This window comes from Lingula anatina, chromosome 1, assembly GCF_051362555.1.
Source record: "Lingula anatina isolate TDL-2025a chromosome 1, LinAna3.0, whole genome shotgun sequence".
Taxonomy (NCBI): Eukaryota; Metazoa; Brachiopoda; class Lingulata; order Lingulida; family Lingulidae; genus Lingula; species Lingula anatina.
Window position 1 is genome coordinate 12958977 of NC_141767.1, and position 15053 is coordinate 12974029.

At 36.5% G+C, this 15053-nt stretch overlaps 1 protein-coding gene across 14 annotated transcripts in view; it reads left to right on the forward strand.

The window, feature by feature from the left end:
* LOC106170589 (uncharacterized) overlaps window positions 1–14763 on the forward strand; it is a 32824-nt gene extending 18061 nt beyond the window's left edge. For 5 of the 14 annotated variants that reach the window (XM_086999720.1, XM_086999717.1, XM_086999722.1 and 2 more), the window contains 13 exons: window positions 403–721; window positions 1691–1840; window positions 3687–4001; window positions 4691–5307; window positions 6816–6869; window positions 7899–8046; window positions 8315–8843; window positions 9171–9351; window positions 9529–9633; window positions 9832–9891; window positions 10186–10985; window positions 11361–11751; window positions 12736–14763. In XM_086999720.1, the coding sequence (XP_086855846.1) occupies window positions 403–721; window positions 1691–1840; window positions 3687–4001; window positions 4691–5307; window positions 6816–6869; window positions 7899–8046; window positions 8315–8843; window positions 9171–9351; window positions 9529–9633; window positions 9832–9891; window positions 10186–10985; window positions 11361–11751; window positions 12736–13056 (3990 nt within the window). In that variant the 3' untranslated portion in view covers window positions 13057–14763. The remainder of the gene's footprint in view (window positions 1–402; window positions 722–1690; window positions 1841–3686; window positions 4002–4690; window positions 5308–6815; window positions 6870–7898; window positions 8047–8314; window positions 8844–9170; window positions 9352–9528; window positions 9634–9831; window positions 9892–10185; window positions 10986–11360; window positions 11752–12735) is intronic. The other 9 variants (XM_086999718.1, XM_086999724.1, XM_013550508.2 and 6 more) reach the window with 9 other exon arrangements.
* Window positions 14764–15053: the final 290 nt, after the last annotated feature.

The window sequence follows — 15053 nt, forward strand, 5'->3', positions numbered from 1 at the left end:
TGTTTTCATAATTCTTTCTTTTGTTTGTTTATTTTCTGCAGGGAGGCTTCAAATTTTTTTTTTTTTTTTTTTTTTTTGCAATATGAGACAAAATTAGTGCTATGAGTTCCACTTTGTCACAAATTGTTATCTTTGTCATTTCCTTGATCCGTTAGTTAGGTCTGTTGTATTGATTATTCTTATCCCTAATTTTAGTGAAATATCACTGCAGTCATTATAGGTCTATCTAGAGTTATTTAATTGATATGTAGGTAAGCTAATATGTTTCAGCTGAGATTTAGTGTGGTTATAAAGCGTGATGTATCACATGTCAGTTGAAATAAGGAATTGCAGAACAAAATCTCGATCAGTGTTAATCATTGAAATTGTTTTGAATAAATGAATTTTGTTTATTTCTTGCAGGAAAAAAGAATGGCACTTTTAAAGAAGAATGTGGAAAGGGAAGCACGCATAGACTCTCTGAGATCTAAAAGTAGACATGGGATTTTTGGATTTGGCAGCGGCACTCCCAGGGATATATGTGAGACTCTAAATGCCTCAAAGCGTGCTCAATCTAGCCTTAATTTATCTGCTCATCGCATGACCCCATTTGAGTTCTCTGACTCCTCAGATAGTGAACGTGAGCGCATGCCCCGCCGAGCTGTGTCTGCATGGCATCTTTTACAACCTGCTAGCAATAGTAGCAAGGCGGTGACATCAACCTCTGCCTCTGAAAAGCGTGGTATGCTGTGGCTTTATGAAGCTGTTTTATTTATTTTATTATTATTATTATTGACAGAAAATCATGTTGATATGCAAATTCCACACAAATCTGGTAAACTGCATTGTCATGTTCTCTCGACTTTTTGACTAAATGCAATATGTGACAGGCTGATCTGAAAAGTGAAGGAAGCCTTATTTCAGCCCGTTGTTAGATGTTTTACTGGGAGAGAAAAGTTTTTGCATATTGGATTATATTTTGTCAAAAACCAAACCAGTATGATTTTCAAATAATTTTACTTGTATGTGTAATCATTTGAGTGGCTTTATGCTAGTGGTAAATGCATTTTAGTTTTGCTTTTCATAAATTGATAATTATTATGTATGTTTTAATTTTTTATTCCCTTTACTTTCTCATATTTTTAAGTAATAACAGATTGTTGTAGAAGCTTTCAAATTTTGTTCCAGATCATTATTGAAACACTTTGAGCAAAAAGATATGAAATTGCTTTGAATGTACCTTTCTTTCCTCTATACAAAATTGCTTTTTGCTTTAAATGTGTGTAGCATTATCGTACTAATGTCTTTCAGATACTTCATTAATGACAGTTCCAGAACATCTTGACAAATGCTACTTTACAATTTACACATACTGCTAGTGATAAAAATATATACAAATATATCTCTATTAATATAGAGCTAAATACACAAAATTACTGATCTTCATTTTTATATAAATTACTTGATTTGATAGCATGACATTGTTTTAGGTATGCCTTCCTTTTTTAGCTGCTTTAATTTTTTTATCTTTTTAAGACTAACTTAAAGATAGCCTGTAGATCATTCTGATAGTTCTGATGTTCTTGTCTGCTGCTCTTTTCTGCATTAGGTTTTCTCTGTAGAAGCCTTTTCTTTTCTTTTTTTTTTCACAGATGCATTTTTTATTTCTTTAAAATCTGCATGATATCTGTGTTTGATTGCATGTCTTCAGGCTCCAGCCCAGAATCAACCTCGCCTACGAAAAACAAGCGTTTGGCTGGCTCTACTCACTTATCTGTCTCCACTTCTGCATTGTTTCGTAAGAAAAATGAGCTGTCCTTGGCTTCATCTGACAGTAGTAGTTCCAGAACCATGTCACCTGGTATGTAGACTAACTGGAATGGTGTGTAACATTACCTGTTGTACAGAGGGAATACAGGTTGACCGTTGCTGTAGGTCTTGTGCTGGCTCCCCTGAGGATGAAATATGTGCTGTGTGCATGCCAGTGAGAACTCTCAATAATGAGTGTGCATGTCTGATTATTTGCACAGTATCTAATGGGATAAGCATGATAGTTAGCATTTACACCCAGCATGATGGATAGATGATCAGAAAAAAAGATTATTGCTGCTTGTTTGACTGATTGATTAATATTCTCTTGAATGATTTTGAATTAAGTAGAGTATGCTGTGTTTGCAATTTTATGATTATATTCTCAATGCTACCTTCAATTTGGCTGGAGAGCATGCAAATAAAAAACATACTCATTTATGCATGTGCTTGATAAATTTCTACTTCATGGCTTTTTGAATGTGCATGTTTAACTTCAGTACTGATTTGGTTGGGAGACTGCACCACCATTTAGCAACCAGACACAAAAACCATATCACATGCTTATTGTTGTACTTAACCTGCTTTATGGCACTGCTTGGCGCAGTTTGAGGCGCAGTGAGCTGCACACATTATTCTATGTCATTGAATCCATTTGTATCCTCACCCAGTAGAAACCAATGCAATAATAGGTGCCTTTTTCCTTTGCAATCTTGGCAATATAGCTTTGTAGCATGCACGTCTTTTTTTTTCTCAGAGTTAAATAGCGTAGTCATTTTGTCATTGTTACCTCATGCAGCAATTTTCGTAACCATTGACATCCCTTTGTTTTATAAAAATCAACAGTTAGCATTTCTAGCATTACGTTTAAATAATTTGTTTTCAATTTAAATTTTGTCCATCTCTGAAATTGTAAATCTATTAAGATCATTGATAGAAGCAGTTAGTGAATAATTTAAAAAAAACTTTTTTTCCTCACATACATATTTAGAATTTTTTCAAAGTTGGAGATTATTTCATGGATTTGCTTTATTTTTGCTTCTTTTTTTTAGCAGTGTTCCCTTCAGTACACAATGATATCCCCATCAAGCGTAGTCCTTGATCACTGATATGCCTCTTGTGACTGCATCTCTGTACAATTAGATAACATTTTAATACACATATTTTTAGGATTTGGTCACACTTGATTTTAAGATTATACAAGTTGCGTAATGAACTAGATACTTAATGAACCACTGATTTTATTGTCTAAGGGAAAATGTGTTTATACATATTTACTGGACTGACAATAGCAGGTGCAGCAGTGAGCATTAAGTAAAACACAAAGTGATGCATGCCCTGTGAATAGAAGCTATTGACCACTTCTTTCCTTTATAAATCAGTCACACTTACAAATCTGCATGCCATACACTGGAGATCAGCTGGTGGCTGTCAGACATTCATTTGTTTAATGTGTAGGTGGCCTACAGAGCAGTCACATATGGTTATTGAGTGATTAATCACAAATGCTTGGTTTCTCCCATCTCTGTGTTGGCTGGCTGGCTGACAAAAAGGGGCGGTACCCAAGTTGCTCATGCACGTTTTGTTCTTAATAAAAAATTTTATGGGAGCTTCTTTCACACATTTTTGTAATAGAAATGTATTCATAAAAATGTTGTTGCTTAAAAATTGAAAGTGAATAGTTATATCAGCCTATAATTTTCATATTTACCAATTTTTAAAAAGCTTTTCTGTCTAAAACATGTTTTTAGTGCATGAACACACAGGTACCTCAACAGCAGCTTAATTGCAATGGAAGTGGCATGGTGGAGGGAAATGAAAAAAATGTTGGTGTTGGGATTTGGCCTTTTTAAGGCAATAACATTATTAACAGGTCTATTTCACCATGCTGACTTCAGGTCTTAAGGCCATCTCGGAAATCCGCCTCAACTCTTTTCTAGCCCCTTATGTTTCTCATCAACGTCGTCGCCCTCACAGCACTACGCGCTTAGAGCAAAGAAGTACTGTCGAATGCAAATATCATGTCCCACAACATCGGCGGCCGCATAGCTGCACCCGTCTAGATCAGTATGGGCAACCTGAATGGATTCCTGTTATACGCAGGGTGGCTGAGCGTAAGGCACGCCCCCGTAGCTTTGCAGGCACCTCAGCTGGTGTGCCTCCATCGCCTGTCAGAGTGAGACAGAGCCGTAGTACAGAGAGAAAGGCCAGAGGTATATTAACCGTACTAACATAGGGTTACTGAAGGCATTTGGGTGTTATTGATCATTTGGGTTCTTTTGGTTGCAGGGCATAAAGCAGGTCAGAACACAATCAGAAATTATTCCCTTTTCTTCTACTGTTCTCTTTAATTCACATAAAAAAATACTTTCAAGTTTGTTAAAAAAAAAAAAAACCTGCTTCTAGTCCTGATATTATAAAACAAACATCAAAAACATGTCTTTAAATATTGGTGTCAGTCGAAACTCTGTGAGTGGTAATGGTTTCCTCCCTGTAACCTTTCTATCTATGTCTGAGTGAAATAGAGAGGAGTGTTTTGTGCCTGTGGTGCTGTTTATTGTGGAAGTGATTTGATTTTGATACATGAGAAGTCTGATTATTGGTGTTGTGGATATGTGTGAATATTTTTCATCACTTGATTTTGTCTTTTCTGGATGTTTTATCAAAATGGTAGGTGTTCCCAAGATATTAAGTTCTGTTTTAGCCTCTACTCTTGAGTTAATGTATTATTGATTTTTGTAGTGCTTTACTGAGCATATAAAACATTGAAAGAATAAAAAAGGCTTTATATTGTACTCTGATAAATATTTTAGAATTTGTATATTCTTAGGGCTTGAGTGTCAGTCTGACAGTTGATATGAAACTATATGTGTTCCTTAAGTCATATTGAATAATTATGCAGGTGACACTTCTCGCTCCCACCAAGATTTAAACAAGCCCTTGAAGCCAGAGATCCAGCGTGCTATGGAAAGGTTGTCTCAGCCAAGGACTCCCCCTAAGCCAACAGTGGAAGACAAGGGTGAAACATCAACACCTCCCTCACATACAAAGACAGAGATTAAAAAGACTGTAGAGAGACTGGCTCAGCCCAAGACCCCCTCAAAGCCACCTTCAGAAAGTAGTGATCACAAAGAGGAAGAGAAACATGCTACCCCTCTTAAGCCAGAGATTAAACGTAGTATAGACAGGCTAGCTCAGCCAAAAACTCCAGTGAAGGCAGAAGATAAAGTGAATCATTCTACTCCCCCTCCCAGCAAGAAGACAGCTAGGGACAGGGCCTCCCCTGCTCCAAGGGAAAGAGCATCACCTGCTCCTGCTAAAGAGGGAGTGTCCCCAGGACCTACTGCAAAGAGAGGTAAAAAAGATGAAGAAAATTTAAAGATGAAAAAGAAGTCCATAGACAGCATGGTACCACCAGCAAGGAAAGCTGGCCCTGAAGAAGCATCCCCTGGTTCAGCAGCCAAAACAGGTTCCCCTGTTCATGTTAAAAGAGCAAGCAAGGAGAGAACTCCCCAAAAGGTAATGATGTTATTAATTTATGTAGCTAGAACCACGCTCGGCTGTCACCTTGATTGGATAGTAAACGATTGTCGTAAAATCGCTAAATGATATTAAAACCGGGTGCATAAACTTGAAAACCACCTACAACAACCTTGGACTACCACATTAATCCAATACAATGCAAACATAAACTATAACAAGTGGTTAAAGCCTTCAAACCGAATGTCGTATAGTCCCCATATACCTCCATAGAGACAATAAAATAGAATGAGCTTGTGAAACAAGAAAAATCCAGTTCCAACATAATAATCGAAATAAAATACTGCCGGGCATCGGAGCCCCCTAAAACTTGGCATGCTTACCGCTAATACTGCAGGCTACATCATTCCGTCGCTCGTTTGTAAATTCCGTGCATGGCATACGCACAATCAAACCGTAAAAAACAAATTCTCGGGGTGTCGTTGGCTAGGTCCACTCAACAATCCAATTCAGGAAATGACGTAACCGCAGAGGTCGCATTGTCCAATGGCATGGCTTCTTTTTCGTAATGGTAGGTTAGAGTGGACCTGGCCAACGACACCCCGAGAATTTGTTTTTTACGGTTTGATTGTGCGTATGCCATGCACGGAATTTACAAACGAGCGACGGAATGATGTAGCCTGCAGTATTAGCGGTAAGCGTGCCAAGTTTTAGGGGGCTCCGATGCCCGGCAGTATTTTATTTCGATTATTATGTTGGAACTGGATTTTTCTTGTTTCACAAGCTCATTCTATTTTATTGTCTCTATGGAGGTATATGGGGACTTTACGACATTCGGTTTGAAGGCTTTAACCACTTGTTATAGTTTATGTTTGCATTGTATTGGATTAATGTGGTAGTCCAAGGTTGTTGCAGGTGGTTTTCAAGTTTATGCACCCGGTTTTAATATCATTTAGCGATTTTACGACAATCGTTTACTATCCAATCAAGGTGACAGCCGAGCGTGGCTAGAACTAACTTACCTCATTTGTGTGTTTCCAGCAAAGCACTTGCAGCTTTGAACCAAATGTCAACATCCCCTCCCTTGTGTTTGATTTCCTACTGCATGTTATTTAATTTAGAATTATTCTTTCTTTTTAGTCATGTATAGGAGTACTGTTTAACTGATTTATTCAATTCCAAATTATCTCTGATATTATTTTTTTCAATGAGAAGGACATTTCCTTGTTTTCACTTGTTCAGTTTTAAGATGATCATTTATGTAACCCTATTGTCCTGTAAAGAGCTTTTTGATGCTTTGTGCAATAATTTTGTCCTTCTAAAGCTGCTACAAATATGATCAAAATTGACGCTTTATTGATTGTTTGTTATTAACACACATAAATTTATATATGAATAATTATGTAAATAAGTACAGAGTTATGACCTTCTCATTTCTATTGATATTGTGCATTATGACTCGACTTGCATTCTCCCTCCAACTTGATTGTGCTTGTGCTTGTGTGCAATTTTCTTTTCTTGGCTATCAAATTGTGCCATGCTTACAGGGTCCTATGCGTGCTGTGAAAGTCCACAAAACGCCAGTTTCCATTCTCAAAAAGGTTGGTGTTCCTATCTTTCCTCACTTCATTTATCTTTTTATTATTATCATCACATTTAGTTGTTGCAACAAAAAAAATTGACTTGATGTGCTATAGATTGCTTTAGTCTTGTATGTAATGCAAAATAGCCTAAATTTTCTATTTACTTTGTTTGTAATAGTAGATTAGCTTTATGTGAAAGTTAAATATTAAGGAATATTAGAAAGAATATCATGACTATCTGAAATACTGATTAATGTTTAGATACCTTTATGTTGACCTGTATGTTATATATGTTTCACTAAAATGTCGAGAAGTATTTTCTTATTTATATTTCTTGATGACATTTTGCTTGCAGCTTATAAGGGTTGATATGCAATGATAATCAATAGATATGAATGATAAATAGGTTAAATAATTGTGAATGTTTTTGCTTCATTTGATGAGCTCTGCAAATGATATTCTTCCTGCTTTGGTATATTTAAAAGTAGAGACTGCATTTAATGTCATGTCATTTTTGGACAATTTGATTAATCTTTTAGGCCTTTTTTTCACTAAGTGTAAGGTTTTTATTTGCTAAGTACTAGTTATTTTGTGTGTCATGAAGCTGGAAAGAAAAGCGGTATTTTCAGAGGCTTTCTTTATCTCTTACTCTCAGATTTGGAAGTGCTTCCACATTTAAAACTCATGGTAATGCCTTTATTTACATAATCACACGTTCCATACAGCGAAAAATCCAGCACAGTGAAAAAAATAAAATTGTCATCTTTAAAATCCTTAAAGAAACTGCTGTAGAAATGAAGTGCAGCCTTTGTTTTTGTGTCATTGTCTCAATATTCTTGTGAAATCGGAGTAGCTGTAAAGAAATATGATTAACCCCATTGCAAATACTGCCAAGACTCCTTCTGACAGATTTTATTTCATTTGAACCCTAAAGACATTTGGTTGTATGGCAGTGTTTATATGTATTTTCTGCAGTATTTAAAACTAGATTAAAAGGCTCAAGGATTCTCTCAAACATACATGTTATACGTGTCTATTTTCTTTCAGTCAAGTGGAGATTCCCCAAGAGAACCCAAACCAGAAGAGTCTAAAACCATCAAGTTTGTGGATTCAGTACAAGGTGGGGCATCAGAAACTGCACTGTCCCCAGGGGCTGAGAAAGAAACCCAGGAGGAAAAGCCACTTGAAGTTGAAGGTAAGGTTTGAAAGAAGCTTGGTATGATATAAGGCATCCAACCTTACAGATTTATTTTTGTAATGAAGAGAAATTGATATTGAATTTCTTGTGAATACCACGTCTTGCCATAAAGTAAAGAGATATTGATTATAAATCATGCTATGCATCTCAGCTGAATGTTTTCAGGTCTTGCACTTAAACCTGAAGTGATTGTATCTAGGGGTGATGGAGATACAAATATATTTTTTAAATCATTTAATTCAAAATATTCCATTTCTTTACACAGAAAAGTTAATAGTGAAAGAAGAGAAGCCTCTGCCCCCACCAGTTCCAGGAGCTGAAGTAGAAATAACAGTTAGTGCAGCATCTGAGGAACCTGAAGCACAGGGGATAGCAGTAGACAAAGGTGCAGCAGAACAACTAGCAGAGCATTTAGCACAGCAGCTGGAAGATACCACAGCACCTACACAGCTTGAAGTCACAGAAGAACAAGCTCATCCAGAGGTTGAAGAACACCCAGTAGTACCAACAAAGAAGCCGGAGCCAGTGCTTCCTAAGCAGCCAGAAGTAGAGGCACCACTGCCAGCAGAGGTGAAAACAAAGACACCACCACAGAAAGAGTCACCACCATCAACACCAGAGAAGAAAGTGAAGGAGAGTAACAAGCCTGCTCAGTCCCCAGCCCTGCCAGCCAAGGAGAAACCTCTGACAGAGGAAGAGATTTACAAAGCTAAGCTGGCAGAGAAGAGACGTGAAGCCAGAGAGAAAGCTGAAAGAGAAGCAGAACTAGAGAGACAGAGGCAGGAAGAACTGAGGTATCATCAATAGCTTGGCTGCATATACATACCAAGCAACAGCAACATTAAGTTCAGATAATGTGAACTCAAGAAACTCTGAGTTAATTCAGAGGAATTTGGCAAATGCAATTCAGAACCTTGAATCCATTGAATCTGTTTGGTAATTTCTTTCTTTTTAATGTCTTAATTTATGCCTCCTCATTGTCTAGTTCTAATTTCCGGTAGAGATATTTCTGAAATGATTCATATATTGATGCTGGCTCGAACAGAAAATGATTAGATTCTTGACTGTTCCAGTAACTTCAATATATTGTCATGGTTATGATGATAAGTGTTTACCTTCAGACGCCAAGAGGAAGAAAAGCGCAGACGTGAGGAAGAAGAACAAAAACGTTTTGAGGAGGAAGAACTAAGAATGGCTGCAGAAGCAAAACGTATTGAAGAGGAAAGGTTAAGGAAAGCTATTGAAGAGGCTGACAGAAGGAGGAAAGAAGAAGAAGAGAGGATAGAGAGAGAGCAGAAAGAGGTATAATCAGTATGATACATTGTTTAATAAATAAAAAAATGAATGCTCAAACTTTTCATTTTGAAGCACTTTCCAATCATTAGTCAATTAGTCAAATTACAAAATAAAAGTGAAATAGCATCTCTTTTAAATGTATCAAGCACTAGCTATTAATGGGAAACATTTTGTTGTATCTAGAAAGAAGAGGCAGAAGTCAGAGCCCGTGAAGAAGCAGAGCGCCTGGAAAAAGAACGTCTGGAGAGAATCAAGCGTGAGGAGGCGGAGAGACTGGAGAGAAAGAAGGTACTGTCAATTTAACAAGTTCAATGTTATTTGGTAATGGAAATTCTATTTGGTGTTAGCATATGTCATTGTTAGCCTCTAGTTAACTCCATTGATGAGAGAAGTTTTATCTGTGGAAGCTGCATGACTTCATTAGACAGTTGCTTCAAATTCTGTATGTGACATAGGTGGACTGGTATCTTTTGCTTGTACTTTCAGCGCTTAGAAATGATTATGAGAAGGGTGAAGACTGACAATTCTGATTCCTCTCCATCTAAGGTATTTATTTTCCTGGTCTGATATATGAAAGAAAAAATGTTTAATGGTGAACAATACCAGTCTTGTATTGGAAATTCATGAAACATGCGCTCCTCTCTAGAAACACATTCATAAATTCCAACTACAAATGCGCCATTAACTGTGACAGATTTGTGATGTGTTTGAAAATTAAATGTTGACATGCTAGAATGTAAACTCAAAGCACATATCTTTTCAAAATAATGTTTGAAATGGGTTGCATCCAATTTTTAATGTTTTTCAAATGTGCTTTCAACTTTTCTCATGCAATATCAGAGCAGCAACACTACTCCAGCTAGTAACAATACTCCAGTGAAAGCAGAGGAGCCAAAACCAGAACAAAAACAGGAGGAATCACAGCCAGAGGTGCAACAGACTACAGAAACACCTCAGCCACAGAAAGAGCAAACTCAAGAGGAACAAGTTGAACCTCCTGTACAAAAACAAGAACTAGGGTCCTCAGAGGAGAGCACTCCCACAGCAAGTCCACGCCCCTCCAGTCCTGCTTTAGCAGTGCGCCCTGCTAGTCCTGCACTCGCTGCTGATGGTGACAAGCCAAAATTCAAATCCCCACTTCTTCAAAATCTACTGGGACGGGGAAAGATTGGAAATCGTGCTCAGTCTCCTTCAAAAGAGTTACTGGCTGATAGAGAAGAGGCAAAGGAAGAGCAAAGGGGAGAAGCAAAAGAAAAAGTTTCTCAAGCAGATGAAGATAAGGATGTAGACACTAAGGAAAGCACAGAACATGATCACAAAAAAGATGACATTGTTTCGAAACCCGAGCCTTCAACTGAGTTGGCAAGCTTGGGTGTCATGACATTAGACTTTTCGACACCTCTCAATCCAAGTGAAGAATCAACGGAGAGGGGAATCTCTGAATCTAGCCCTGATAAGCATACCCTCCAAGTTTCTTGTGATACAAAGAATGGACCTTTAATATCTGTGAATGATGATGCACAGGAAATAATCAGTGTGAATGAACAGGAGTCTGGCAGCTCAGAACAGACTGGTGATGTTAATGGGATGAATGAATCCAATCCTTTTGCTCAAGACTTGAGACAGATTGTTGCAGAAAGGTATGTATTGAAAGGAATTTGATGAAATGTTCATTAAAAGTGCACTAGTTTAGTATGATAAGATGGTTCTAACCATGTATATAGCCCTTAATTTTAAACAGTTCAAGATGGTTTTAGCTGGAATCATTTACAAATATTTTTAATAGACTGCGATATCCTTAACTCAGGGAGGGTAAAACAGAGGAAAACTGAACTTGATGATTTTCAGTTTGTTGTGTATATAATTCTCTTATAAAATGCCAATATAAAAAGTATAGACATGAGCAAATTACAGAACTTTGTAACTTAGAATTTCTTCATTGTATAGTGTGTAGAACCTAAATACAAGAAAGTCGTTGTGTATTGAATTTTTTATAAAACTATTCTCTATTCTAGCCTCCTATCATCTCAACAAGGGGCTTCTATGAGTAATGGTGGGGGAGATGCAGATCATCACCAACCACCACCACAGCAGCAGTCCTCAGACTTTGAAGAACTAATCGATCTGTCATCAAAAACGAACAATAATATTCAGCAACAGAATGGGTCTCATCCTCATGACCTGCCGAAGGGGCTAGGAGACCCTTTTATAGCATTTGAAGAACCCTCTCCCAAAACTCCCCCTAGTAAACAGGAGAATATAGCAGGTAGAATGCATGTCTGTGGAGACGGTGGTGGTGGTGGGGAGACTGGAGTGAGGGAGGAAAATGCATGTAAAACTAGGGCATGCAAATTAGGTCAAAGTCAAAGATGCAAAGGTGCAAAGATTAGTGCAGAAACTGGTCAGGTAACAATGAGATAGGCAGGCATTTTTAGGGGAAAAAGTTATTTTTCATTATTTGCAGTACACAAATATGTGATCTTATCTTTAATTTCAGAAAAAGAATTAATGAAAGAAAAAAGTTTTATTTGCATAAAATGATTTATTGAGGTAAAAATGTAGTTTTTCATATTATTTCCTCTATTTAAATTATTTTTCTCCTTAATCTTCAATGAATAGTTAGGTTGGTACTTTGTGTGTCTGTTCTGTCATTTTAGTTGCACCATTTCTGCACTAAGGCTGTTCCTCCATCCCTCCAATTTCTCAATTTATAGTTTGCTGACGTCGTATGTATACACATGTATATGTATTATTGGTTTTAACAATTTGTTTGTACTTTAACAAGCTTCAAATGTAACATATTCTTATCATAGATAGTATAGATATAATGTATGTGCATTTTGGTAGGTAGCGATTGTTATATCATATTGACTCTCAGAAATAAACATAAGTATTTGTCTGTTATTGCTTTAAAGCTACATATGAAGCGAGGGTAAACATCCTGCAACTTATATGAATTATTAGTGCCAGTTCCTCACACAACAGAAATAAAATCGATGAGTCAAAAAAAATTCTCATGGGCAGCAGAAAAGGGCTTTATAACTGCACCCTCTCCAAATTTCTGGTTTTAAGTTTGACCTACTTATTTCCCTTCCATTCCAAATGACACAATGTAAGGAAAAGGTATCTGTGTGAATACCATTTTTGGGGGAAATAATATAAGGAAACTAAGTTTATTAAAAGTTTCCTTTTAACTATTTGAAACTATATGGCAGCATTTGGTTTGTTTCACGGCAATAATTTGATATAAGTACTCGCTGAATATGCATCTTTTAAGTATTTGTACTGTTTATATATTTTTATCATACAATATTAAAACCAAACTTCCTGCAATATATATGTGGAAATTTGACTTCTGTTCTTCACAAGAAACTAATTTTTACATTTCAGATCTCCTGTCATAACACTTTGAATACAGATGTAAAAACTGACTTTCTGCCGTGCTACATTGATGTTGTTGATGGTTATTCAAGTACAACCCCCTATGTAAATGTGCACCAGCAGAATGGTGACTGTGAAGAAGCAATGCATGAGGAAACTAGAGAAGCTTGGAAACTGGCTGAGACTGCCATGCAGTCCTGTGAGGAGGGCGTGATCCGAGAACTGATGCATCATGGGATAGGAGCAGGAGATGATGACAGTGAGAGTGAGGAGGGACAGATATGGAAAATGGTCCAGGGCGAGATACCATATACGCTAGATATGGTATAAACCCCAGCCACCATGATAGAAGGATTGATGGAGGAGAAAAGCAGATATAATCAAATTGTGCTTTCTAAAGTAAAAAAAGAGTAGAGTTTTTGTCTGAACAGACCTAACCAAAAGCAGTAAAAAATGATGGAGAATGTATTTGGTGATTGTTATACTGATTACACATATGAAGATGTCAGACTTCACCAGTGACTGCTAATTGTTCAATTATGCCTAGGTTACATTTGACATGCAATGTGCATATGGAGCTTGTATCATGCCAGTATATTCCTTTCTCTGCAACCTCAGAAAGAAAGTTGTGCATCTTTGATTTTGCCAAGCCGCTGAAAATTATGACAATTTTTAAAATTGTAAATATGTTACCCATAGCTGTGTCAAAGGTTGCATTGCAAAAGCTCATATAGGACTAACACTGACTGTGAAGCAATGCAAAAACATGGAAGTGGCAAGAATTGTTAAGGAGGTTGAATACAAGGCTCATCCTGCAAATAGATTTCTTTTGACCTAACCTCTAGGTCATGTACAAGTTAGGGCACTATGCTTGTATATAATGTAAACATGCTGTAGCCAGTAAGATGCCAACATAATTGCAAGTAAAATCATATACCATTTTGTTGCATGGCACACAAGGCAAATGTAACCTAGGCCTTAATCAAGATTTTTTTGTTCTGTTAATCTCGCCTTTTTAGGCTGTGAACCTAGTCAAGATGTTTCAAAACGTGTGAGCTTTTGGTGTAGGTAATGTGTGATATCACAATCTTCTGTGCCTCAGCTTACGTACTGCAGTGTGTTGGTTGGAGTGGAGCAGTGTGATAGGATTCCAGATGGATTTGTGTGCCAGGGTTTTCATCTAATCAGTCCCAACTCAGAACTACAAATATAGAGATGTCTTTATATATCTGTTCAGATACAGGTTTAATATATTTTTAAGCTGTTGCATAGAAAAAGTGGCATAGTACAATGATGTACTGTATAAAATAGCCACTTGATTGAGGTGTACTAAAGATTAATAAATTGAAATAAGCCACCCAAGGATGGGATTACATTTAGTGAACCTGGCCCAAGCATATTTGGTTTCTTGTTTTGAGCTCATAATCCACGTGTTAAAATGGGGAAAATGAAACATTCCCTTGTGATGCTGATACTATCATAGGATATCTTATTAGAGATGCTGGACTATTGTTTTTTTTTTTTGTTTTTTTTTTCTTATATACTACAACTATAATAGCTTGGAGATTTACAGGAATTATTCTTGTTGCCTAAGAAGGGCAAAGTTTCTATTCAGACAACCTGCCAATATCATCATCTGTACACTTCAACAATACTGAAATGTTCTTTGGCAATTTAAATAGGAATTGCGATACAAATAAGAAAAGTACAAACATATTTAAAATGTCAATGCTTATTGGATTGACAAACTTGATTTAGAATGTACTAGTATTTGATTCCATGGCTATAACATGCCAACGGTGACTCTGTTTAATTATCTAAAATACATGCCAATATTGATTTCAAGATAGCATCTAAAGATGTACTGGCATGGACAAAATGTTACTAACTACTGCATTATAATTAATTTAATTCAAAGAAATCAGGTTACTTCTAACCAGTGCAATATATAAGGTACCACCTGTTGGATTCATAACATTACTTACTGTTATTTATTGTTATGGACTTCCAGCTAATAAATATTTACTTGTACTTAAATTAGTGTTAGATTGATTCTAATTGTTCATCTTTTTGGTGATGAAAGTATAACTCGACTTTCCTTAGTGCACATTTAACAGAAAAAAAAAGTTAATCAAAGTGAAAATGATTGTAAAGTGTATAAAGCATTGAATTTGTTTTTAGAAATTTCAAGTTTGGTTCATACTTGTGTATTTGAGAAGAATTTTGGCAGGAATTTAAGTCAGCAAACTAATCTAACAAAGTAAAAATACTTTTTGCGCTGGATCAGTTATTTTATTTCGTCCAAAACTGATATACAATACTTTTGA